This window comes from Zonotrichia albicollis, chromosome 2, assembly GCF_047830755.1.
Source record: "Zonotrichia albicollis isolate bZonAlb1 chromosome 2, bZonAlb1.hap1, whole genome shotgun sequence".
Classification (NCBI taxonomy): domain Eukaryota; kingdom Metazoa; phylum Chordata; class Aves; order Passeriformes; family Passerellidae; genus Zonotrichia; species Zonotrichia albicollis.
The window spans coordinates 51,222,843-51,245,004 of NC_133820.1; the positions used below are offsets into that span (position 1 = coordinate 51,222,843).

A 22,162-nucleotide genomic window follows, 5' to 3' on the forward strand; every position below is an offset into this window, starting at 1 on the left:
TACAATGTTTGATATCTCCAATAGTAATTCATGACTGACCCTTCTTTTTCCCCACCATCACTTTTCTTTCAGGGTTTTATAAAAAAGATTAACACTCTCACTGTAGCAGGTAATTAGTACAACAATATACCTTCCAATATGTCCCTGATCTTGCTTGGCTATTAGCTAGCACTTCACAGACAAAAGAAGTTTGTTATTAAGGAGAGAAGATAAAACTACTTAGGCAAGAATGGTCTTACAGATTAACAACCAAAGCCTTTCAACCAGCATTTGAAACAATTGCAGTGTCATAACATTAGAGAACATGGGGGCTGCATTCCAGATTTGGGGCACTGCAGTCACCATTAGCTGTGAACCCCTGATGGATGTCACTGTGAATTGAGTACTTTACCTCTATTTGAGTACTTTCTCTCTGTTACAAGGCTTTATCAGTAGGTTATCCCCCATGCATGAAAGAAGGCACTGTAGTAGATTTTTCCTGTTTCCTATATGATCTAAACTCCTATAGAATTAAGTTTAAAACAGATTTGAAAACCAGCACTTCTCATCCCTCAAGAAAATGCTGTATTAAGTAGATGGGACAGAACAAAAGTTTACTGCTACTCTGTGTCTTTTGGCAAAAGCTGAAGAGAAAACACTTACCAGATTATTTGAAACTGGAAAAGCATATTTCATTAGGTTCTCAAATATGGATCGTCTAGTTCTCCCTTCAGGCTTATGAGCAAACCGCAAGTTTCGAATATCCTAGGGGAAAAAAGAGGGAAATCATTTGCAAATTTCTGAAGCACTTCAAAATCCAAAGAAAATCCAAAAGCCAGAATTCAAAATGGGGTCACATGACAATGCTTCTTCTAGCACTGATTTAATACTTTGAACAATGTTGTGCTGCAATGTTGGGTTTGGTTGAGGGGGTTGTCTGCAGCCTCCAACAACAGCAGAGCAGCTGAGGGAGGGCACAGCTGTGTCTGACAACAGCATCTTGCCTTCACATGAAGCTCTCCACCTGCTGAAAGTCTTTGGGAGAGCCCTGCTCAGGAAAAAGCTATGTTTGACCAGCAGGACTTTGTGAGGCAGACATCCTTGGCTCTCACTGAGCTCTCATGCCAAGCAGTGCCATAAGACCACAGGAGGGGTGGCCTAACAAAGTACCTCCACAGAGCTACTGCACATAGAGGCCCCAAGAACAGCCAGCTGGGTGCAAAGCATCCAATGCCATCTCCCTTTAAAGCTTCCACCTCTCAGAGCACTCAAGGGGATGTCTTGAAACCAAGAACTCCTCCACTTTGCACAGTAGCACAGTTTAGACAAAAAGGGGTCATTCAGGACCTCCTTTCCATAGTCATCTACAAAACCAAATTTGGAAAGTAAATAAAACATTTCTAAGTTTTTCCAGCCAAGCCTGCAAGTTAAATGCTTGCAGTAAAGAGTCTAAAACTCATCAACAGGAAATGAGCTATCAAGCTCAAATACATGAAGATAGTAGAGCAAGTCAGAGAACAAGATAAACAGCTGAAGACTTTGCTTCCTCACAGGGATTACATGGCTGGTCTCAGACAGAGAACTTTTCAGGATGGATAAGATGCACCTGTACCACTTTGTTATTACACTAAGCTGCTGTGCATATCCTGGTGAAGCAGGCTAAAATATATAAATAGGCTATAAAGGGTCATCCTATAGTTTGTGCCTGAGTTTCCCATAAAGGGAAATGATACAGTTCACTCCAAACCTGACCAAGTGTGCTTACAGACAAAATGGCTAAGGACCAGGAATCCAGATCAAAACAGGGGACAAATTAGCTTGCCAGCACAAGCACCCCACCCTGTATTAGCCAGGGCGGATTATGACTCTCACAGGACAAGGGAGCAGCTGGATTATTTGGTACAGATTGTAGTAACTGGTCTTGACTCAGCACACCCACAGCTTGAGAGTCTGCTTAGCTTCCTGCTGCCTCAAAATCACAGCAGTGACCAGAGCACTTTGGGATTCCTATTCATTCCTCCATCTGCTCTTATCCAGCATCCTTTTAGCATTGAGGGGCTCTGACAAGCTCTAAACAGCCCAAGACTTACAAGTTTCTGAATCCAGCTCTTCCTATGTGCTCACTGAAGGAAGCAGAAGGGCCGTGCCATCCAGAGATAGGGATTTAGGAGGAGAGATGGTGGTTTTATCTACTTTGTGGGTCTACAGTAAGCAGACATGAGGAGGCAAATTGTTAATTTTTGTATTTGCAGTTATTCCAAGGGTTCTTGAGAGGCACATGTGAAATATGTACTGCCTTGAAAGAAATGAAAGAACAGCCCTGATGAGGACTGATGGCTACTCACCAGTCTCTCATGGCAAAGCACTGCAGCAGAACATGAGTTAATGATTCAGGGGAAAGAGTGCCCCTTTCTTGCTCTTGAAATGCAAATAAAGCCTACTGAAATCCACAGTAACTGGAGTCTACCTAGAATAAGTCAGGTGGGCAACCCTGAGAAATGAGGATGCAGATCTATACTTCCATGATCAAAGAAAACTATTGCCCAGCACAAAGCCTGAAAAAAGGTTTGGATCTCTTCTCAAATGAGTGGAGCTGGAGAATACTGAAAACTACTTTTAAAATAATGGTTTTTGACACCAGTGAAGTCATACTGCCTGAAACATTTTGCAGAACTTCCTGCATTACCACAGAGACAACCTTTAAAAATATATGTTCCCTTTCCCCTATTGTAAAACACAGATAAAAGTTTACCTTGCACACAATCTCCAGGCCATAGGAATTTTCACCACGACTGGAAGCACCTCCAATTTTCTCCACTCTGTTGATTACACCTAAAGATGCATCTAGGACAAAAGGAGGGTCCTGTAGACAGTTGAAATTTGTGAGTTTAAAAAGGGGAGGGGGAAAAATCCCCAGCTCCTGCTCCCTTATGTCTATATTCCCAAACAAAGAGCCACATTTCACACAGAAATACTCTCAAACAACACCCAGATCTAAAGATTGAAAAGGTAGCAAAAGCAGATTATTTCAAAAGCTTACCCGTTCCATGCTTTTAAAATACAGTCTATAATTGGTAACAGTAAGGGTTCCTCTGATTGCTCCAGTGAAGGGGCAGATGTAAGTAACATCCTTAGCTTAAGGAAAAAAAAAAAAAGGAAAGAAAATGTAAATTTCACAGTTAATTTATGGGAGAAAAATTATGCCAGCAACAATATTTGTGGGATGTACCTTGCAGATGATAAAATTAAAAAAAGCTTAATCTGTGGTTCTAGCCTAGAGCCAACTTGCAATTTTCAATTCTGTGGAGAAGCTAAGAGTTTGGGTAGAGACAGTACCATTACCCAGAATCCTACATTTGCACAAAACTGCTACCCCTGTCAACAGGCCAGTGTTCAGTGCAAAGTGTTTTCTCTTACTGCCAGTAGCTGAGAATGTCATGCATGAAAAGAGGAGACCACTCGTGCCTGGATGCACACATTTGAAGCTGACAACCATGTGCATAGAAGCTAAGGATTGTGCCCAAGATGGTTTGTGCCACCAGGGGCAGGAGAAGGCAGTTCTCATACATCATACGTGTGGCTTTTCAGATGCTTGGGTCCTTCTGTACACCTTTGCATGTGGAGTCAGCCCTGGGATGAAGGCCCTCATGCTAAAAGCCAGCAGAACTACAGTGATTTGCAGGAGCCATGAATCTGTGTAGCAGCCAGCTGCTGGTGATCTTAGCTCTGAAGTCAGCGATCAAGTTACTCTGCACAATTCAATTATTTTTGAGCCTGAGTGACGGTGACTCAAAACAGTCCCCTTCTTAAATGGCCTCAAACATTTCTCACTTGTTCCAGCAAAGGGAAAGAGGTGCTGCTGGCTTTCCACAGCAAACACCTCTAACTGCCCTTCTGTTTTATATCACTTAAAAATGCCAAGATTTAGGTTGTTGCCTCCCCACCTCTGCTGCCTATCACTTCTTCTGCCACTGAAGCAGTTGTGTTGTGGCAATGGTTTGCACTATCACCAAGAAGTAATAACATCCCTCAAAAACAAGAGGAGACCCACTGAGGTGCCAGATCCATGAAAAAACTCCCTGGATCATCTGAATAACCTCAAGCCTACAAGCCCTAGGGGACTCATTTTGCAAGGGCTGCGTCAGGAGGACGGCTCTCCTCCCACCCAGGAGACAGCCACCATGAGCATAAGGTGTGAGGCTGCCAGGGGGTCAGAATGGGAACCTAAATTTCTTCTACCTTTATCCCATGAGATTTAGCCCAGAGGGGGAGAGAGAAGAAGTCTGCCTTATTCCAGGGCACTGGCAACTCATATAACTAAATCATCCTCAAGTCAGCTCTGCTTCTGCATTGTCTTCATTGACTCTCAAGATCTGGATGTGGAGAAAGATCCTTAAAACATCAGAAGTGACTAATTGCAGCAAAATATGTAGTAAAAAATACCTGGTTAAAAAGAAATAAAATATACATATCTATAATAAACAAGCTAGTAATTCCATTATTTATTTATTTATACAAATTTATATGTATTTGTTTGAAGGACAATTAAACACAAAATGCTTATAGCCATTTCTAATTAAACCAAGTGTTTCATTAGTGTCCGATTATTAATCACTTCTTTTCAAAGGCTAGTTTGACATAGGTTTGAAAGCAGACTCAGGAAGCATAACAAGGGTGAGGGCAGCCTGCCTAGTTTCTCCCATTATTCAAAATGCAATTTTGAAATGCTTAAAAAAAACTCAGCAAAATCCACTAATAAGAAAAGCATGCATTTACATCTGAAAAGGAATAGGATTTCTGGGTAAAGAGGAAAGGTGCTAGAAAAATGTTTTCCAGGTAAGGAACCCCAGGCACGATCTCAAACACTGGCCTTGCCAGCATGTAAGCCACACCACCTTTCACATTTGCATTTTATTAGCCTGGTTTCCTAAGGAAACAATTTTACTTAATTACACTGCGCATGTACAAATGTACCTACACACATGGCTTGTCTGACCTTAACCCTGCCACTGCTGCATGATTTTAGCAGCCTCTATTTGATAAACAGGGATCTCCAAGGCATTAAAGTGCTTCACTGTTTGTGAGAATGAATGCCAGGTATAATAGAGAGGTTGTAGTGGTGCTATCACCACGGGAAAGCCTAATGAGCTCGGCCTTTGGTATGTATAAGAGAATACATATGGGAGAAAGAAACTGGAAACCACATTTACTAATTCTCCTGCTTGTGGAATTCCTGTCTTTTACAGGCCAATCTTACCCTAGATTATTGGTTTGGCTGAAAATATATTTTCTTCCCTTCCCTGTAAAATACAAGGAGAATTACATTTGCCTTTCTTCACACTTTTAACAGGAAACAATTATTGCTGATGAATAATAAAGATTTCCTTTTTGCTGCCTTTAGCTTCTTGCTGGAACAGGCAGCTGCTGTCTGGGCTACTCCAAAAGCCATCCAGTCTTATAGATTTATGTCGACCATCACACCATTTGCCAACAGATACAGCACTGGTAACTCTGACCTATAAACCATTCCCTAGGAACCCTTCAAAATACTGCCTCACTGTTAGAGCTAATAGCATCTGTGGAGGGAGTTAGAGATCCGTCCGCAGTGTATGGTGAGAGTACGAGTTCAAAGTCCTTTGGACTCTGAGGAAAGCGGTTGAGAAAAAGATTAATTATGGAGGCAGGTTGCTTGGAGGTTTTCTTCCTTGTTTTTATATTGCTGTTGATGGGTGTATTTTTTTGTGAAGTATTTTCAGTTTTCATTTTTTGATTTTTTTATGTTTAGGACTGAAGTTGCACTCTTCCTTACCATTTTAAGAGGAAGGCAACATGTTAAAAAGCAAATGCAAAATCTTTCACAGAAAGTTAATCAAGAGGCTTACTCAAGCCTTCAGAATGGAGTGCATCAGCAAATTTGATGCATGTCAGAACGTCCGGATAAAAAAAGAAAAAAACCCATCCCCCATCACAGTAAAGTCCCTGCAGAAGCAGTGTATCCTTTCCTAGAGCCCATGACAGAGATTTGACACATAATTGTGCTGTGTCAGCCTAGGAAGTTACCCTGTGGCAAGGACAAACTGAAACAGTTGATCCATGTCCTCTCAGGAGGCAGCAAATGCAGAGCTCTACAACTCACACCCCATCACTCACGGCAAGAGCATTGAATTGCTTTGTACTTGCTACTGCTAAAAGAAGACACAGTTACCTTGGCCCATGTGCTGTGCAATTGCTCAATTAATGAAACAATCTCATTGTGGTTCCCAAAACATCTGCAATGTGCTGTTGTTGGTCAGTTAACACCAGGATATTTTGCTCTATGGATATTCTACTGTTTGTCAGCAAACAGTAAGGAATTTCCTCTTCACGTACCCATGTCTTTGATGGTTTCCCCTGGCAGCAAAGGTGGCTCTTCCATTTCAGCCAATTTATTTGCCTCCCTCAGCACCTGGGCAACAGATACAAGTACAAACAGAAATTCATTATGTTTTCATAAACCAAGAAGTTTACACTTACAGGTCAACAGTATCAAGGACAACAAATATTCAAAGATCTTGAAGTACTGCCTAGGGTCTCTTCAGAGGACAACACCAGGCTCTGTACTTTGGCAGCACACTTCCAAGGTGTCCTTTCATGGTCCAAACTCCTATTGCCCAGGCCACTTTCACAAGTCAAATTCCCGCACAGTTATGGACAGAGCCAAAGGAATCCGTTCCTCTCCCAGCTGAAGTGCTCACTGACTACTACAATGACATCAATATTCAGCAGAGCAATTTCTAGTTTACACTGACGAAAACTGAAAAGGACACTTTGGTCACTCCACTCTGCTCAGTGAGGGTCCCACAGCTGCAAAAGTCCTGACTTGACTCAGTTACAAAGGTACTATTTTGACAGGTATGTATAGGAGGTACAGTTTTGATTTCTTTATTTTTGGCTGCCAAATGACTCCTTCTTCACTTTCCTTTGGGTTCATGTTATACCACAGAGCATGACTTCTCAGACCTTTGACTGCATTTACACAAAGGTTTTCACAAGAACAGCTGCTATCATGAGCAGATGGACATTTTAGGAAAGCATGGCTGTAACTAGGAAAGCATAACCTGGGGTCTAAATCTATAAGCACTAGGAGAGAAATGCAAATATAAGTGATCAAGGTTAAGGCTAAGTCTGTGTGGCCAAATGTAGATGGATTTAATCGTGTTGTCCCTGTCTCGAACTGGACAAATAACCACAACCTCAGCAGTAGAGTTTGCTCAACCTCTTAAAACAGACAGCGAGCAGGTAAGTTAGTCCAGACTCTGCTTCATGCTACAGCAACCACAAAACTTTGAGTTCAGGGGTGGTGTGTGTCCCACCTGATGAAGACAGGCAGAGGGAGCTCGCTGCTGCTCACAGCTGAATGTGCAGGCTCACCCAAAAATGTTTTTTTTTTTTATCATAATGCAAGGAAAGGGGGAAAAAATTGCTTCAAATTGGTATCAGGAAATCCCTGCAAAGAAAATTCAAAGACATAGCCTAAAGTGGCATTCTAGAACCTGACACATCTGTGGTCAACTTTCATGTAGGATCAAGCCAGAGGGAGAGCCTCAGGGAAGAAAAATTCCCTAAACTATGCAAAAAAATTGGAAACAAACCCAAAGAAAGCCCTTGCCACAATAAGAGCACATTCCAGCATTTTCACACAACAGATTGATGCATAGATGAAAAGATTAACAAGATCAAAGCCTTCTTGAGAACAAGATGTACATTTTAAAAAATGCATTCAAAAGACTCTTTAAAAAAATTAATAATAAAAGCAAGTACAGTCCTGGCTCCCTAACAGAAACCTCCCAACTGCACCCACTTAGATCAGGTCTTACCAGGGAGGCTGTCAGAGCAGTTGGGCTGGGGTCCACAGGATGAGTAAGGAGAGGTCACCACTGACAGAACTTACCCTGGTAGCAACTTGCCAGGAAGCTTCTCTTCCCCCACATCAGCAACATCAGTAAAAATAAGGTTTTGCTGGTATAATGAGCAGAAATCGATGTTGAGGACTTATTTTCAGCACAGCTGTGTTGGCCAAAGATCACACACCCCATCAAAGCCCTGATTAAGGGCCTCCCTGACAACAGCCTGTGATGTAGACCCACTCTCAACTCCTGTGAGTCCAATTTTGCGCTTGAGTAACAGCCCTGAAATTAGCAGGGTAACATCTGGATTATGATAAATGAGATGGAAGCTTCTGGCTAATTAGCCCATAAGTGGTGGTCATCTTTTTGGCCTTTTATCTTGGAAGGACATGAGTGAAAATACACTCTGCATTCAGAACATGATCACAGCTTCTTTGAGAAGGTCCGTACCCCACACGGGCAGCAGCTGCTGCCAGGATCACTTCGGTCAACAGCTGGACTCACTGCTCTCCTGCAGATGTCAGCGGGAGCACGTCCAGCAGTAAACACTTGGGAAACTGGGTTCTATCTTGAGCCAAAACAAATATGAAGTAAGACACATAGAAAGCACTTGGTATGACAAACATCTGCTGAGGTGGCAGAGGTGGGTGCTGCTCAGGTGGGTTTTAAACCCTGTCCTGCAAGTGGGGGAGAGAAGGAGGGAATAGGCTAGCAGTATGAAAGACAAGGACCTCCATGTCAACATCATTCTCTGAAGACAAGGTTGAAAGCCTTTTCAATTTAAAAAGTGTCTCCTCTAGGTCTAATAAAATCCATCTGCTCACTCACACTTCTCTGAAATGTCCCCAGGATCAGAGGAAAGGGTTAGCAATCCAAACCTGTGCTCACTTTAACCAAGGGCAGCAGATGGCCAGCTTCCTGGAAGCACAGCACCTCAAGGTCGGCCTCCTTGCCTCCCCTCTTACTATTTTGGGGGGTTTTTGCTACAGTCTTGAGGACTAAACTCATTTTCACCACCCCTCAAGTGACTTCAGCACAGTACCTGTCTCAGGTAACAAAGCACTGACTCCATGGTGATTTCAAAGGTACAAGCATATAACCCCTGGAAAACTGCCATCCTTTCCACAAGGCCGAGACAGACATGGTCAGAAAGCCCAGGACAAACACTTCTCTCTGTTGTGCCAGTCGTTGCACTGTCTGCTCAGCAGCAGATTTTGAATGAGCCTCTAGTTGGGCACTTGAAACCCAACCTGGCAGAAACCAAGAAATGAATGGTAGGCATTTTCCTGAAACACACTTCCATCAATGGCTCCTTAAAATTGATTCAGAGAAATACAATCTGTGTGGGGCTGAAAATGCAAGCAGCAGACAGGAGAAGACATATGCAGCACCAGCCAAGGACAGTGACCACCAGCAGGTAAGAAAAGTGGGTGGATAAGAGAAGAGGAGTTTTGGAAACAGATCAAGGAGAAAGAATGGTATGGGACAAAGCACATGAAACTCTGAGATGACGTCAGTGTCATAAATGGGCCCTTTGCGCCTTACATGACTAAGGAGGTGACATGAAAAGCCCTTCCATCTTACTGCCAATCTTCCTCTCCCCCTCAAAATCCAAAAACGGTTCATTAAACTGTGAGAAAAATCTTTTTTTGTACATTAGCCTATTTTCAAGACTCTAAAAATAACACTCTTGGGCCCAAATTTAGCCCTCTGCAAACCTTACAAAATTAAATTAAGAGCACCAATAAGGCGAGGAAGCAGGGAATGGAGCCAGGGACATGACTGTGGCAGCCTGGCTACAGGGGGGGACAGCAGCTGCTGATACATAAATGCTACTCAGGCAGGTACCACATATGCCTGCAGCTGAAATGTGCCACCTCCGTGTGCCTCAGCCTTTGAAATTGTTCAGTGGGACTAAAACCAAAGAATTCTTCGGTATCTGCAATGCAGAAGACACCAGAGCTGGGCAAATCATTATTACTTAGGAAAAGGACCACAATGACAGAGTTTCACATGGCTCTTTCTGTCACAGTCATCACTAAGATGGTTTCTGTAAGAAACATATACAATGACCAAAAACCAGTGGAATACTCTGCCTTGCCTCTAAGCCGAACCAGGTCTTCATTATCTTCTCCCCACAAAAATGTTATGCTTGGTAACTGAATCTCTGGAGGAATGAAGTCCTGTTACACACCAGAACAGCCTTTATTTCTGTCTTCTTTTACCAAGTAACATCATGTACCCAACCCACCTGTCAGCAGCTCTCCCTCTAGATGAAACAGCTAAGAGACTGAGAATGGGAGTACCTTAGAACCTAAACACATGTCCTGGCTCAGCTCAGAGGGTGTGAGGACTTTGTGCCACCACCTACCTTTGTCCTCTGCTCAAGCAGCAACTTGGCAGAACAAACCCACACTGCTACATTCAACAACCACTTCTCTACTCCAGGATCCCACCTTGTGTAAGCTCCAGCAGTCATGCCCAGCTGAAGGTGCAGAGCTCTCTCATGCCCTCCCAACTACTGCCCCCAACGCAGGGAAACTGCAGTTCTGTTGAGGCAACCTCAAGATCTAAGCAACAAAATAATGATCTCCTTTGCTTGCCTGTATGAGGTCAGGGAAAGATATTTAGGATCTGCTAAAAAGGTAAGACTGCTGTGCTTCAGGGTACTGCAGTTCTGGCAAGTGTCTCCAACCACATGTTCACACTGCCTCCTAACACAGCAGCCAGCATGCTGCTACAAAAATCCCTCTTCTGGACGATGTTCCTGCACAATTTGTGCACACAGCTCATCCTGAGCAGCTGCTGCCAACAGGGGTGGTACAGAGTGGAATTGCAAGCACACTCTATGCACAGGTCTTAGAGCTCTGTGCACCACTGAACACTGTTCTAGAAAGATCTGAGAGGGTACATGACACCCTAAATTCTGAGTTTGCTTTCTGACCATGAAGGAAAGAGCCGATGTGCTTTCCTGTTGTACTGCCTGGGGAGGCGGTTGCCAGCCAGCGATGCAGCACAGCCTGGCTGACAATCCTGTCCTGGGCTGCCTGAGGCCAAGCCAGGACTGCCTCCTCCTGTCACTGCCTTAGTGTCCAGCTCACCCAAGATGCCCAGGGCCCGCTTTATGACTTTTATAATGGAAGTTTTCCCATAACCTGGATCATTTTGCCAGGACTAGCTTAGAGTGTGACTGCAGGAGTGAAGGCAAGCAAAACCCAGGCAGGAGAGAGGGAGCAGCTTGAACCAACCAGGGAGAGAGTCATTTTATCCCCGGACACTGCACAAGCCTCCTGATAATGAAGATGCATGAGGAGAGCACCTGAGGTCTCTTCTAGCCATCTACCAATTATTCTTTTGCAACTTTCTCCTGAATGTTTGAGTCCTGAAACCCACAAAGGTCAGATTGTTTGGCTTTACACAACTGAAGGGGAGAGAGGCGTATGTTACCAAATTGTTGTGTAACAGTTTTCATAAGTCTGCAAAGATTATTCTGTCCTGAATCACAATAAAAATGAGCAAAAGGAATCTTTTTTGGCTTAGACAATATTAAAATGTACCCTTTTTTGTAATTTTTTTCCTTTCCTCTGAGTTAATCTCTCCTTGGTAACCTCCTACACACTCCAAGTCACTTTGCACATTTTGAACAGAGTTGTTGTGCATAAAGCCACAGCACTGGTTTGACACGTTCAATCCGACAGCATGAACACCTTGCTCCTGCATTACTCCTTTCCCCAAAACCTCTCCCCATGTCTGCTCCATCTACTGAGAAGACAAGCTCTCCAAGCTAGGAACTGCTTTTGTTCCAGCTACACAGTCCTGTTTTGTTTCCTACAGCAGGAGGGCGGTCACTTAACTGGTCCCTTGACATAAACACATATAACCTGCCTGTACAGACAAATGTTATACACACACCCCTTGCTTCTGCAGCCCCTGAACTCAGATTTGGCATGTCTCTGTCTACCTTGTGAGCACACACTGGTCAGCAGCAACAGCTGAAAGACATGCTGAAGGGACAAGAATGCACATGTTGTACGTGTACAAAAACACACAGAGAGAATGAGTAGTGTTTAAAAAAATCTATCTTTTCAAATATGGAGTTGAAACTCAAAAGCCAAGTAAGAGGTTTAATCTCCTATAGGAAAATATCTCTCTGATACTTTACACTTAAAGGACTACCTGGGAATATTCTGGTTGTACTTAACACATCTAAACTTTCCTTTGCTCCCTTTTTTTTTAATGTCTTTGTCTCAAGAAATGGAAAATGATTAAATGCCCTCCTTAATCACCATTTTTTCAACTTTACAGGCAGTGTAGTCAGTAAGCTGCAGAAATACGATTTCACCTGAAACTGGAGATCTGTGCTGGTCCCCCTAGGCACTGTGTAGCAGTCAGTGGAAAGCAGGATACCTAGGAGATACACCTTTAGGATAAGTACCCTTCCTCCCACTGAAGGCTAAGAACTAGGGTAAAGGAATGTCAGCGCAGATCTGGAAGGGCAAATCCCAATTCTGGTCCTTCCTTGTGGTCAGCATAGCAAAACCCAATCTCCTGGACATCCCCAAACAACTGAGCAGTCATATCCTATGTTTTCAGAGAAGTACAAATGTGCTGTGTGCTGAGAGGCAGCAGGGAATGAACCCGAATCAGATACAAATACTGCATGGATTTAATTTAAAACAGCATGACTCCAAAGCCTGTAAGACAGGTTGTCTTAGCTGAGGTATAAAAGACAGCTTTTGTGTCAGAGCTGGCTCTTGTCTGCTGTCACAAAGAACCGCATAAGGGAAGTCAGCCTTCCTGCAAAGACTTAGCCATAGGATTACTTTTACATATTTGATTAACTTAGTTACTTTATTTGTAAATTAATAGCAAAACATATACACTTACAAAACTAATACTTCTCTGCTTTAAATGCCTTTTGGGGGGTTGCAAACCATGTTCACCTATTCCTTCCCCTGAACTGCCCTACCACTCCATCCCTTTCCTGTTTCATGGCCGTTCCCACCCGTCAATCAATGAAGGACAGTGACACTACAGCAGGTGCATCAAGATTTATCATTATTCCAGCGATGGTGTAAAAATGTCTGAAACAAAACAGACAGAGAAGCTCTTTCCATTCATGCCAGAAAAAAAATCCCCACAGTGGTCTAATTCTGTCCAGCTGACATTGACAGAGGATGCAGAACTGACACAGATCTGTGCAGAAACAAGATGAGTATGCTTCTGTAGGACAGTTTTTCACAGGTGGATCGGTTTCTTCTCTAAATGAGACATTTCTTACAACAGGAAAAAGGGCACATTTTTCCCAGCATTTCACTGCTAAGGTGCTTCTGTCCTTTCAGTGCTCAACCATCAGGACCATGGAACAGAAGCCATGCTTACATGACTGCAAACAGTGCACTACACTGAGGAGAATTTCAGCTGCCATTTATGGCTATTTCAAGTGTACTTAGAGAAGATTTGTGTGCTAAGAATCCTACTGGAAATGCAATAAAACATAAATCAAGCAAGTAAATGGACTTTGTTGATTATTTTTGAATCATCAAGAATACCACAGGAGAAAGACTATGGGAAAGAACAGAAATATCTCTGCCTGACTGAGGCACAGGGACTTTTCTGAGGATTATGACCAGATGGCTTGAAAAACTATGTTAGAGACCTTAAGAGCTGCAAGATATTAATTGAAGGGAAATGTTTGTGTCTTATTCCTTTGGGATATTAAAAGTTCATAGGGTAAAAGACAAAACACCATGGACACATGGATCATTTCAGAAGAGTACACAAAGAATCAAATATACCGTCAAAAGACCACACCAAGCCCATTCAGCTCCTAAGAGAGCACTTGGCCAAAGGCAGCCTCCTAGCTCGTTAAAAAAACAAAACACAAGAAGTTCTTAAGTTACCAAAAATGTTCTGACAACAGATCACGTATTACACTACTCTAAAGACAGTAATAACATACAAAGTACACTGCAACTACTTTTAACTACTCCTTCCCGACACAACTAAAAAAAACAAATCACAAACTGTGATCTCTGCCTACCATATATGTTTTGAGAAAGCATAAAAGTCCTTGAGAAATCACTTGCTTACTTACCACTGTCTTGAAAATCTTTAAAAAGAAGCTGAAGGTTATTGTATTTAAAAAAAAAGAAATACAATCCCTAAAGTACTATAAAGAGACTCTTCTGCAGGAGGAAGCAGCCACCATGCAGTGCTTCCCTGGGGTTTTCTGCTTTGTTTTTTCCACGATGCTCTTCTCCACTCAGACCCGAATGTCCAGTGACAAAGAACAGCCTCTCTAGATTCCCTGGGCTGGTGAATCTCCTGGGCCCTCGCTGCACAACTGCAAGGCAAAGCTTAGAAGCTCAAAGGAAAACATTGTTGAGGGCCACTCGTTCAACCACGGCTGGCTTGTCTCTTCAAGTTTGTATGGCTTGGTGCCTCAAGACAATTCTCTCATTAGGCTCTGACAGAAAGTCATCATTGACTCAACTCAGCAACGCTCCCTGGCACAGAAGGTTGCAGATATTATCTATTCAGACAAGTCCAACATTTTTTAATACAGAACCTTCTTCACTGCCAAGGGTTCCACATACGTCTCAAACCACAATGCCTCTGTTCTCCATGGGCTGCTCAAAAACTTTGGACAGCACATTAGCTTGACTCTATCCTTTATTTTTACTGAATTTTGTTTAACAAACAACTTACATGCAAAAAGAAAATTAAAAGTTTCAAGGAAACCATTAAACTAGTTCAGTGAATTTCATATCAATAGTTTTAAGTGACAGAAAAATGCTGAACAAAACCAGGGTTATAAATTCTACCAACTAAAATAAGTCACAGAATACTGCCTCCATTACTGAGAATTTCACTTTTGAGCTTGATACAGATAATTATATATTTATAATGAGCAAACAATCATACAGAAGGGAACAAAGATGTTTCATTCCGTGCAAAAAACATCTACAGAAAATCAAATCTTGGCAGGCACTGCATGCAATCACAAATCCATGTACTCCCTTTAAATACCATGCTTGTTCATTCCTGCCTGATCTGTCCTTCAGTTTACAAAACTATAACTAACAGGGGGCAGGGGGGGAAGCCACCTCTTACCTGGTTTTACTCAACAAAAAGAACATTCTTGCACTTTGTAGCTAGGAGAAATATGGCAGTCAATTAGGAAGAGATGAAAATATTTTTGAGAACATATGAAGGCCATTTGCTCATTCTCCTTAGCTTTCCATTCCTAATAGATGGCAATCATAAATGCTTCCAGAGATTTCTGTGCGTTACTCCACATTCAAGCCTTTAGGTACCTCTATATAGGAAAAATTAGCAATGTTTGCTGTCTTTGCTCTTTTCTAACTAGATGAGCACTTGGGGAGTATTATTTCCATGTAAAGGAGACAGAAAACTGACTGCATCTGGCTTTTTTCCCTATCTAATTTGCATGAAATCAATATTTTGCAACCCAGAGGTTGGCTACTCTGTGGGTTTGTTTCCTTGAAAGGGGGAGGTGCAAAAAGGACTTACTGGGGAGAGGTGCAAGGAGGGAATCGAGATCTTCCATCTCTTGGGATATTTCAAAATGAAAATTACTATAATTCTTATGAAATATGCAGCACTTACTATAAACTGGAGTCCTCGAAAAATGTGGCAGGGGCTAATTTCCAGTCACTGACAGGGTTGTCCTGATATGACCATGCTTATGGACAAGAGCATCATTCATTCTCCAGAGCCAGTCCTTTGTGCCTTTGTTCATCAACAGCTTAATGCTCCAAAGAAAGGAAGCCCATTTTCCCCAGGCACACAAATGCAATTCGTATGGTCAAAATCAGAATTTCGAGATAGTTAAAATATGTTTCCCTGTAACACTTCCTTACTTCTCTTCCGCTGCTCTTAAAGTCCCTCTGTTTGACACCTTTGATAACAGAAAGCACTGCCTGTTCTTGGATTTGGCCCTTGGACTTTGTCCGTGTGTACAAAGGGACTTACGGAAATACAACTGGCAGGTCAGGTGAAGGCCATGTCTGCCTGCATAGCTTCTGCTCCTGTACAGACACATGAAAACGTGAAGTGCACCTCCATGTGAGAACAGAACCAAGCAATGATGCAGAGAAATACACGGTCAAGTCTTCATACAGCAACAGTAAAAAGATGAACACTTTATTCAATTTCCCTGCTGCATCACCAGCTCACATCTAGCCAAGTGTTTTGTGACCACAGGTCAATTATGTTCACCATCTGGTGGCTTGTGCAATACAGTCTGTAACTTAATAGCAGTCACAGTCCAGTGCACCGGGAAGGAAAGCTCCCAGCATGGAAGACATCTTTGCATTTCTATGAACAACTGCTGCTTGCAGGCAGCCTCATGCAAAGAGTCAAGGGCTAGTCTGAAACAGAACTATATCTCCATATATTATCACGGAGCTGACTGGCAGGGCCGAAGGTCTCCAAACAGCATGGAGGAGCTTAGGCAGAGATTTTGTCATGATTTAGAGCTTCCAAGCTAGCATCACTCACTGACTGAAAAGTCCCTTAAAATCAAAACTGAAAAACATTGCTTAAATGAGTGCTCAGAGTTTAAAACGTTATGTCACTCTCTAAACCCAGCTCTTGTTGAACATGTGTTACACATAACCAAAGCCTGACACACTTCCTGCATTGGCAGGGAGATAGTAATGGAAAAGCTCACTGAGGCTAGTTTTAGTGATTTACAGCAAAGCATGGAGGGGGGGGAATCACATCTTTCTTCAATATGTTTTTCTACTAACAATATACGTGTCCTACAAAAAGCTAGTCTAAGCTACTTTGCACTAAAGCTAGAGGAAAGCAAAGGTAGGTGGCAAAGTCAGTGACTGGCATTTCAATCAATCCTGCCCAATATCATCTGAGGGACAGGATTTACCTCTATTTTACAAGTCTGTATCTGGAGATACTAGTCTGCACTCTCTCCACAGTCAGAAGAGAAATACATTAGGTCCTCAAAGCAGATAAAACTGCTCATTTACTTGAGTCCAGTTAAAGCTGGGATCCACACAAATCACTTGCTGCCCCTCAAAGTATGCTCCCAACATCTGCACCAAGGACTTCTCTAGCTCAACTCCACTACATTCTCACCTAACATGGACATATCCTTAAAGCTGAGATGGATAGATCATAAATGATCTATGTCCTTCTACTGAATGCAAAAGAATTGTGGTTGGCTAGCTTCAATGCAGACTTGCCCAAACAGATTTAATCCAGGAAACCTAAGGAGACAGCAACAGTATCCATTTACTGTCTTGGAAGGAAATACTCCTTCATATACCTTTTGTCATGCACCAGTTATGTATCTTACAAAATGAACCACATGGGCTTGTCTACAGTCTTTAACCATACACATAATAGAGAACAAATTAAAGTTACAAGCCACTCTGTTTCTTCCCATTTCTAACCTTCAAGTCCTGGGAATGCTACAACAATATTCTTGCACCTCATGCATAAACCTACTTACTGTAAATCCACCAATTCCTTGTTTATTAAAGAAGAAAGTCATTATGTAGGGAACAAACAGTCATGAATGGTTATATGCTTGTACAGTATTTTGTCTGGAGCCAGAGGAGTATCAGGATTGTGGATCTCTTTGTTCTCAAAGGGGAGAACAGTTCAGTGGTTGCAACAGCAATGCTAACAACAAAGATTTAAACCACTTTTTCTGAAGGCTGCACAACTATGAAGGTGACATGGATCTGCTGTAGTTTCTTTCCTTCTAGGTGCAAGAAGCAATATAAAGAAAACAACACATGAGTTTCCATCCTTTGGCTTCAGCTTTTGCTGCATGCAATCCAAAAGCAAACACAATAGGCCTTAACAAATGATCAGGCAAAGGTACTGCTCTTAAGGGAAGTGGTAGCAGGCTCTAGGGCTTTATCCACTGCTTCTCAACTGCAAATGAACAGGATCCAACCCTTTTATAAGGGCCATTTCAAAGCTTTGAACATGGTAAGCTTCAGGCATTATCCTATAAAGCAACAGCTACCTAAAAATGAAAATCCCTACTGATAAGAGATAGAGCATCAGCAAGAAGACTTAAGTACTATAAAATGCACAGACATGTCTCCTCATATGCACAGGAGAAAATACGGCCTACAGGACTTAGGAGCAAGAAACTGACTGTATTTTATTAACCACCAACTTCCCAGATCTGTAACTGCTATTTATACACTCCAATCCCTTTGGTAAAGTTGGCTTTAAGGTGTTTTTAACATCTCAACCCAAATTACAAAGTATCTATGGATTTCCAAATCCATTTTCACTTCCAACTACTTCAATTCTGTTCTTGCCTGACCTATAACTTATGTTAAAACATATGGCAGGGTATTTTATTCATATCAACAAGTCACTTAGCCTCAGGCTAAAAATGATATTTCCTGTATGTTAGAGTGACTGAATACCCTAACTTCACAGAGGGACAACTTGAGACATATTACAAATTTCCACACCCAGGCATGTTCAGAAGATAACTATTTGTATCCATAGGCAAAAGGTGCAAGCTATCATAGAATGCACATAAACTACTGATTAATTTCCAAATCTTAGCTTAAAATTGGCTAATAAGCTGCCTTTAGAAAGAAACATTCATATACTTGTCATGAACAGGTGGACTCTCAGTTGTTAATTATGGATGACTGAGAAAGCACTCATGGGATGAAAAATCACCATGCTTGTCAAAGGAATTAGCTTTGTACTCAGAGATTTTTATGCAATTTTACTGTGTTTACATTTTACAAAGATTCTCAACCACAGCTGAGAAATGCAGAAGTTGTTAGTACAATGTACCACTACCAACAGTTTTATACTCAGAGACTTTTTTTTTAGAGCTAAGATATATCAAAAAACCCCTTGGCTTCATAAGAGAAACATACAAGGAGCTTTCAAAACTCCTGTGACACCGAACTAGAACTCTGAATTTATAATTAACTAATCTAACAGCAGACCTAAAAGAGCCCTGTTTGGATCTTTCTTATGTCAGAGCAATTCATTGTGACAGAAGAATATTTTTATTAGCTTGGAGATTACAATCTTGCTCTGAAAGAAGATACTTCCAAGGACTCAGTGTTTACAAACAGGCAGAAGCTCTCAAGACTGAACACATCATGTATATATACATACACATAACATACATACATACATACATAAGGAGGAAAACGTATATACAACTGACAGGTTGAGGATTTCACTTACTTAAAGCATCTAAAAGAAAATGGAGCAACTTTGAAAATTCACCTCCAAGTGAGGATTGCAGAGTTAGCTTTTTCAAGATTAAACAACTTTATAAAGAAGCATATCATATGGTAGAGATTAAACTTCAATTTCACCTGTTTGACTTCAGGTCCTTTCAGTAACTTGGCTAAATACATTTTGGCATTACTGAAAATTGACATTATTTTACCATAGCAAACTCACAGAAGCAAGATGTTCTCTGAAGGAGGTCACATTTTTGTATTTTTTTTTTTTTAAACAAAACATACCCTTAAATCTGGAGAGAAGTTGTCTGCTGAGGTGGAGATGGAGTCAGACGACAAAGCAGAAGCAGATTTGGTGTGAGTGGAATGGTCCGACTGCGATGTGGAAGCGCTACAAAGAGAAACACCAGAGCGTATCAAAACTGTGCTCGAGAAAGTTCAAAAGCTGACAAGTCCAGCCACTCTCTTACAGTCATATCAGGCATTTCTCACTGTTCCTCCCTTTCCACTCTCAGTTATTCAGCCCTCAGCAGTGCTTTAAGACAACCTGTTCTACTTGCCATTACCAGCAATTACCAAAGCGTACACAACTCTTTACTAAAACTCAGCTCTGACGGAGCCAACATTAACCACAACCACCACCCTGAGCAGAGGAACCCACTCAGTGCCCAAAGCTGGGTGAGCAGCTCAGTGGAGCTGCAGGTTGGCCTGTGTGTGATGAGAGCCTGAGCCAAGAGGCCAGAACTGCCAACCCACTGCACAGCCAAGGGCCTGGGGACCTGCAGCCCGGCCAGGTGACCGGACACCCAGAGACACGGCAGGAGCCAGTGACCCCAGACCTTCCTGCATTTACACTGGCAGAGTATAAGAGCCCAGGGCTTCCTTTGTTTGGGGTCCCTCCTCAGAGGCACCAGCTTGAGCTGCTATTTTGTTATTTAGTTACTCCACCAAGATTAAGTTGTTTTAAGGATGGACTCATCTTAGGCCCTGCTGCGGGAAATCCGGGGTGGAGATGGTAACGCATCTTGGTCTGTCTGTGAGCGCGGGGTGCGCAGCTGCAAGGGGGCTTTGCTCCCCGCTCAAGTGCTGAGAGAGCGACTGTCAGACTGGCTCCTGGATGGTTGGATGGGGAAGTTTCCTTAGCACTGGAACAAATCCTAAATTACAGAGCTAAGGGCCTCCATTTCAGCCCTTCAGATGGGAGATATTAGTGGGCTGCAAGGGGATGAAAACAGACAGACTCCTGAACGCGCGCCAGCACAGCCCCGACCGCAGCTGTACAGCGGGGAAGAAATTCAGAATTAAAACTCTTTTCATTGCACACAACTTTTCTTCTTCAAGGATGCATGCAAAGCTGAGGAGAATAAAAAGACTCTCCCAGCATATGTCTCTGGTGATATAAAATACAATTCTCTAAATAACAAAGCAAAACAAAAATTTCCCTTTTCGATACAGTTTTCCTAATATAGCTGTAAACAATTAAAATAAGCTTACATTTTACAGCATTTTTATGCTGCAACCTCTCCTAGAACCCTAATTGCTTAAAATGAGTATTTGATACCAAGGCTTTTAAAACCCCAGATGGCTGCAAATAAAGATCCTATGAGGTACAATGTTACTTCCTGAAGTCACTGTACAGAGATAAATACTACCTGTGCCAATTAATTCTTACCAACCCCACAAAGGTATTAGCTGGGTGTAAAGATACTCTTAAGGATCAGCTATCAGACTTGGAAGCCTTGGCTGAAGCAGAATACCACCAGGAGTACTAACTGTTACTACTTATGTTAATTAGACATGTGACAACCTAGAAATAGCTGTATCTGAGCTTCCAAAGGGCCCGGAGATTCGGTTATTGTCTGAAAATTGTTTTGCTCCTGATAAACAACCACCAAAAGGCCAAAATGTTCCATTTTTATTTCTATTCTTTGGAGTTTGGCAAAGTATTGCACAGGGAGTGTTAAAAAGGACCACAGAAAAATTGGGCTCTTGCTGGGAGTTAGTCCTGTCTGTTCAAGAATTAAAGAGCACTGGCACCTCTTTCATCCTGAGAAGTAGAAACTTCAAAATGGAACCTTTAGGAACAGTAAAAAGTTATTTAAAACAAATTACACTGGTGTGCCAATCGATTAGCACAATTCCACAGAATGCACTTGTTGTACAAGGTTCAACAGCCAATCACTCAGCTTTCCAATGTGCTCAGCTCCAGTGGTGTTGCCAGGTAAACTCACACAATTCTGGATGACCAGAGTGACTTGTGCATACAACTCATGCCCCAGCCACCCTACAGCCTCTGTTCAGGCAGAAAATCATCTTACACCAAAACAGCAAGAACCAAATCTGTAAAACCTCCAATTCTTGTGAAGGAAAAGGCCTCATATAAGCACTGTATCTGGGTATAGTTTCACATTACAACAAATCTGATATAAAGTTTCTGCTGCTGCTGCTGGACTGCTCACATTCCTCTCTCCTCCGGACCCAGAGTGCACATTGCTGCCATCTCCATTGTGCTGGACAGGCATCATGGGATGCATGGCTCAATCTGCCCATCTGACAGGGCAGTAAACTATTAATAAACATGAAGAGAGTCTGCTGTTGGGTAACAAGGCTGATTGGATTCATTACATGGCTATATAAATCATCAGATGCAGAACAAGAGAGGGAAGGAATCTGTATCTGGAGATGATGAGGAAGGCTGAAAACACTTTGCGCACAGCAGCCTGCAGGCATGCTAAATTAGGCTTAGCACTAAACCACATTTTTACATTACTCTCCTTAAATGAGCTCAGACCCCTTATGTGCTCCCTTGAAACTTCTTTCAGCCTGGTTCTGCACGGTCAGTCTTCACCTTTGTCTTTGCACCCATTTAATTATCTTTATTTTTAAAAGCATGTAAAAAAAAAAAAAAAGCACTTAATTTAATCATTCCACAGAGCAGCACCCATTTACTGTACAGCAACTTATAAGGATATGGCACTTACAGTGTACTTTAAGGTACTCAAAAGTCATCAATGAAGACCAAGCAGACACTCTTCTAGCTCCCTCCCCTTTCAGGGCCCACTCTTT

General features: G+C 42.2%; 1 protein-coding gene across 2 annotated transcripts in view; it reads right to left on the reverse strand.

Moving 5' to 3' along the window:
* Window positions 1–22,162, reverse strand: part of MTMR2 (myotubularin related protein 2) — a 59,943-nt gene that overhangs the window by 18,897 nt on the left and 18,884 nt on the right. The window contains exons 2-6 of one of the 2 annotated variants that reach the window (XM_005492073.4): window positions 19,382–19,487; window positions 6,349–6,424; window positions 3,020–3,114; window positions 2,732–2,842; window positions 643–744 (exon numbers count right to left, since the gene is read on the reverse strand). In XM_005492073.4, the coding sequence (XP_005492130.2) occupies window positions 643–744; window positions 2,732–2,842; window positions 3,020–3,114; window positions 6,349–6,424; window positions 19,382–19,487 (490 nt within the window). The remainder of the gene's footprint in view (window positions 1–642; window positions 745–2,731; window positions 2,843–3,019; window positions 3,115–6,348; window positions 6,425–19,381; window positions 19,488–22,162) is intronic. The other variant, XM_074535146.1, reaches the window with a different exon arrangement.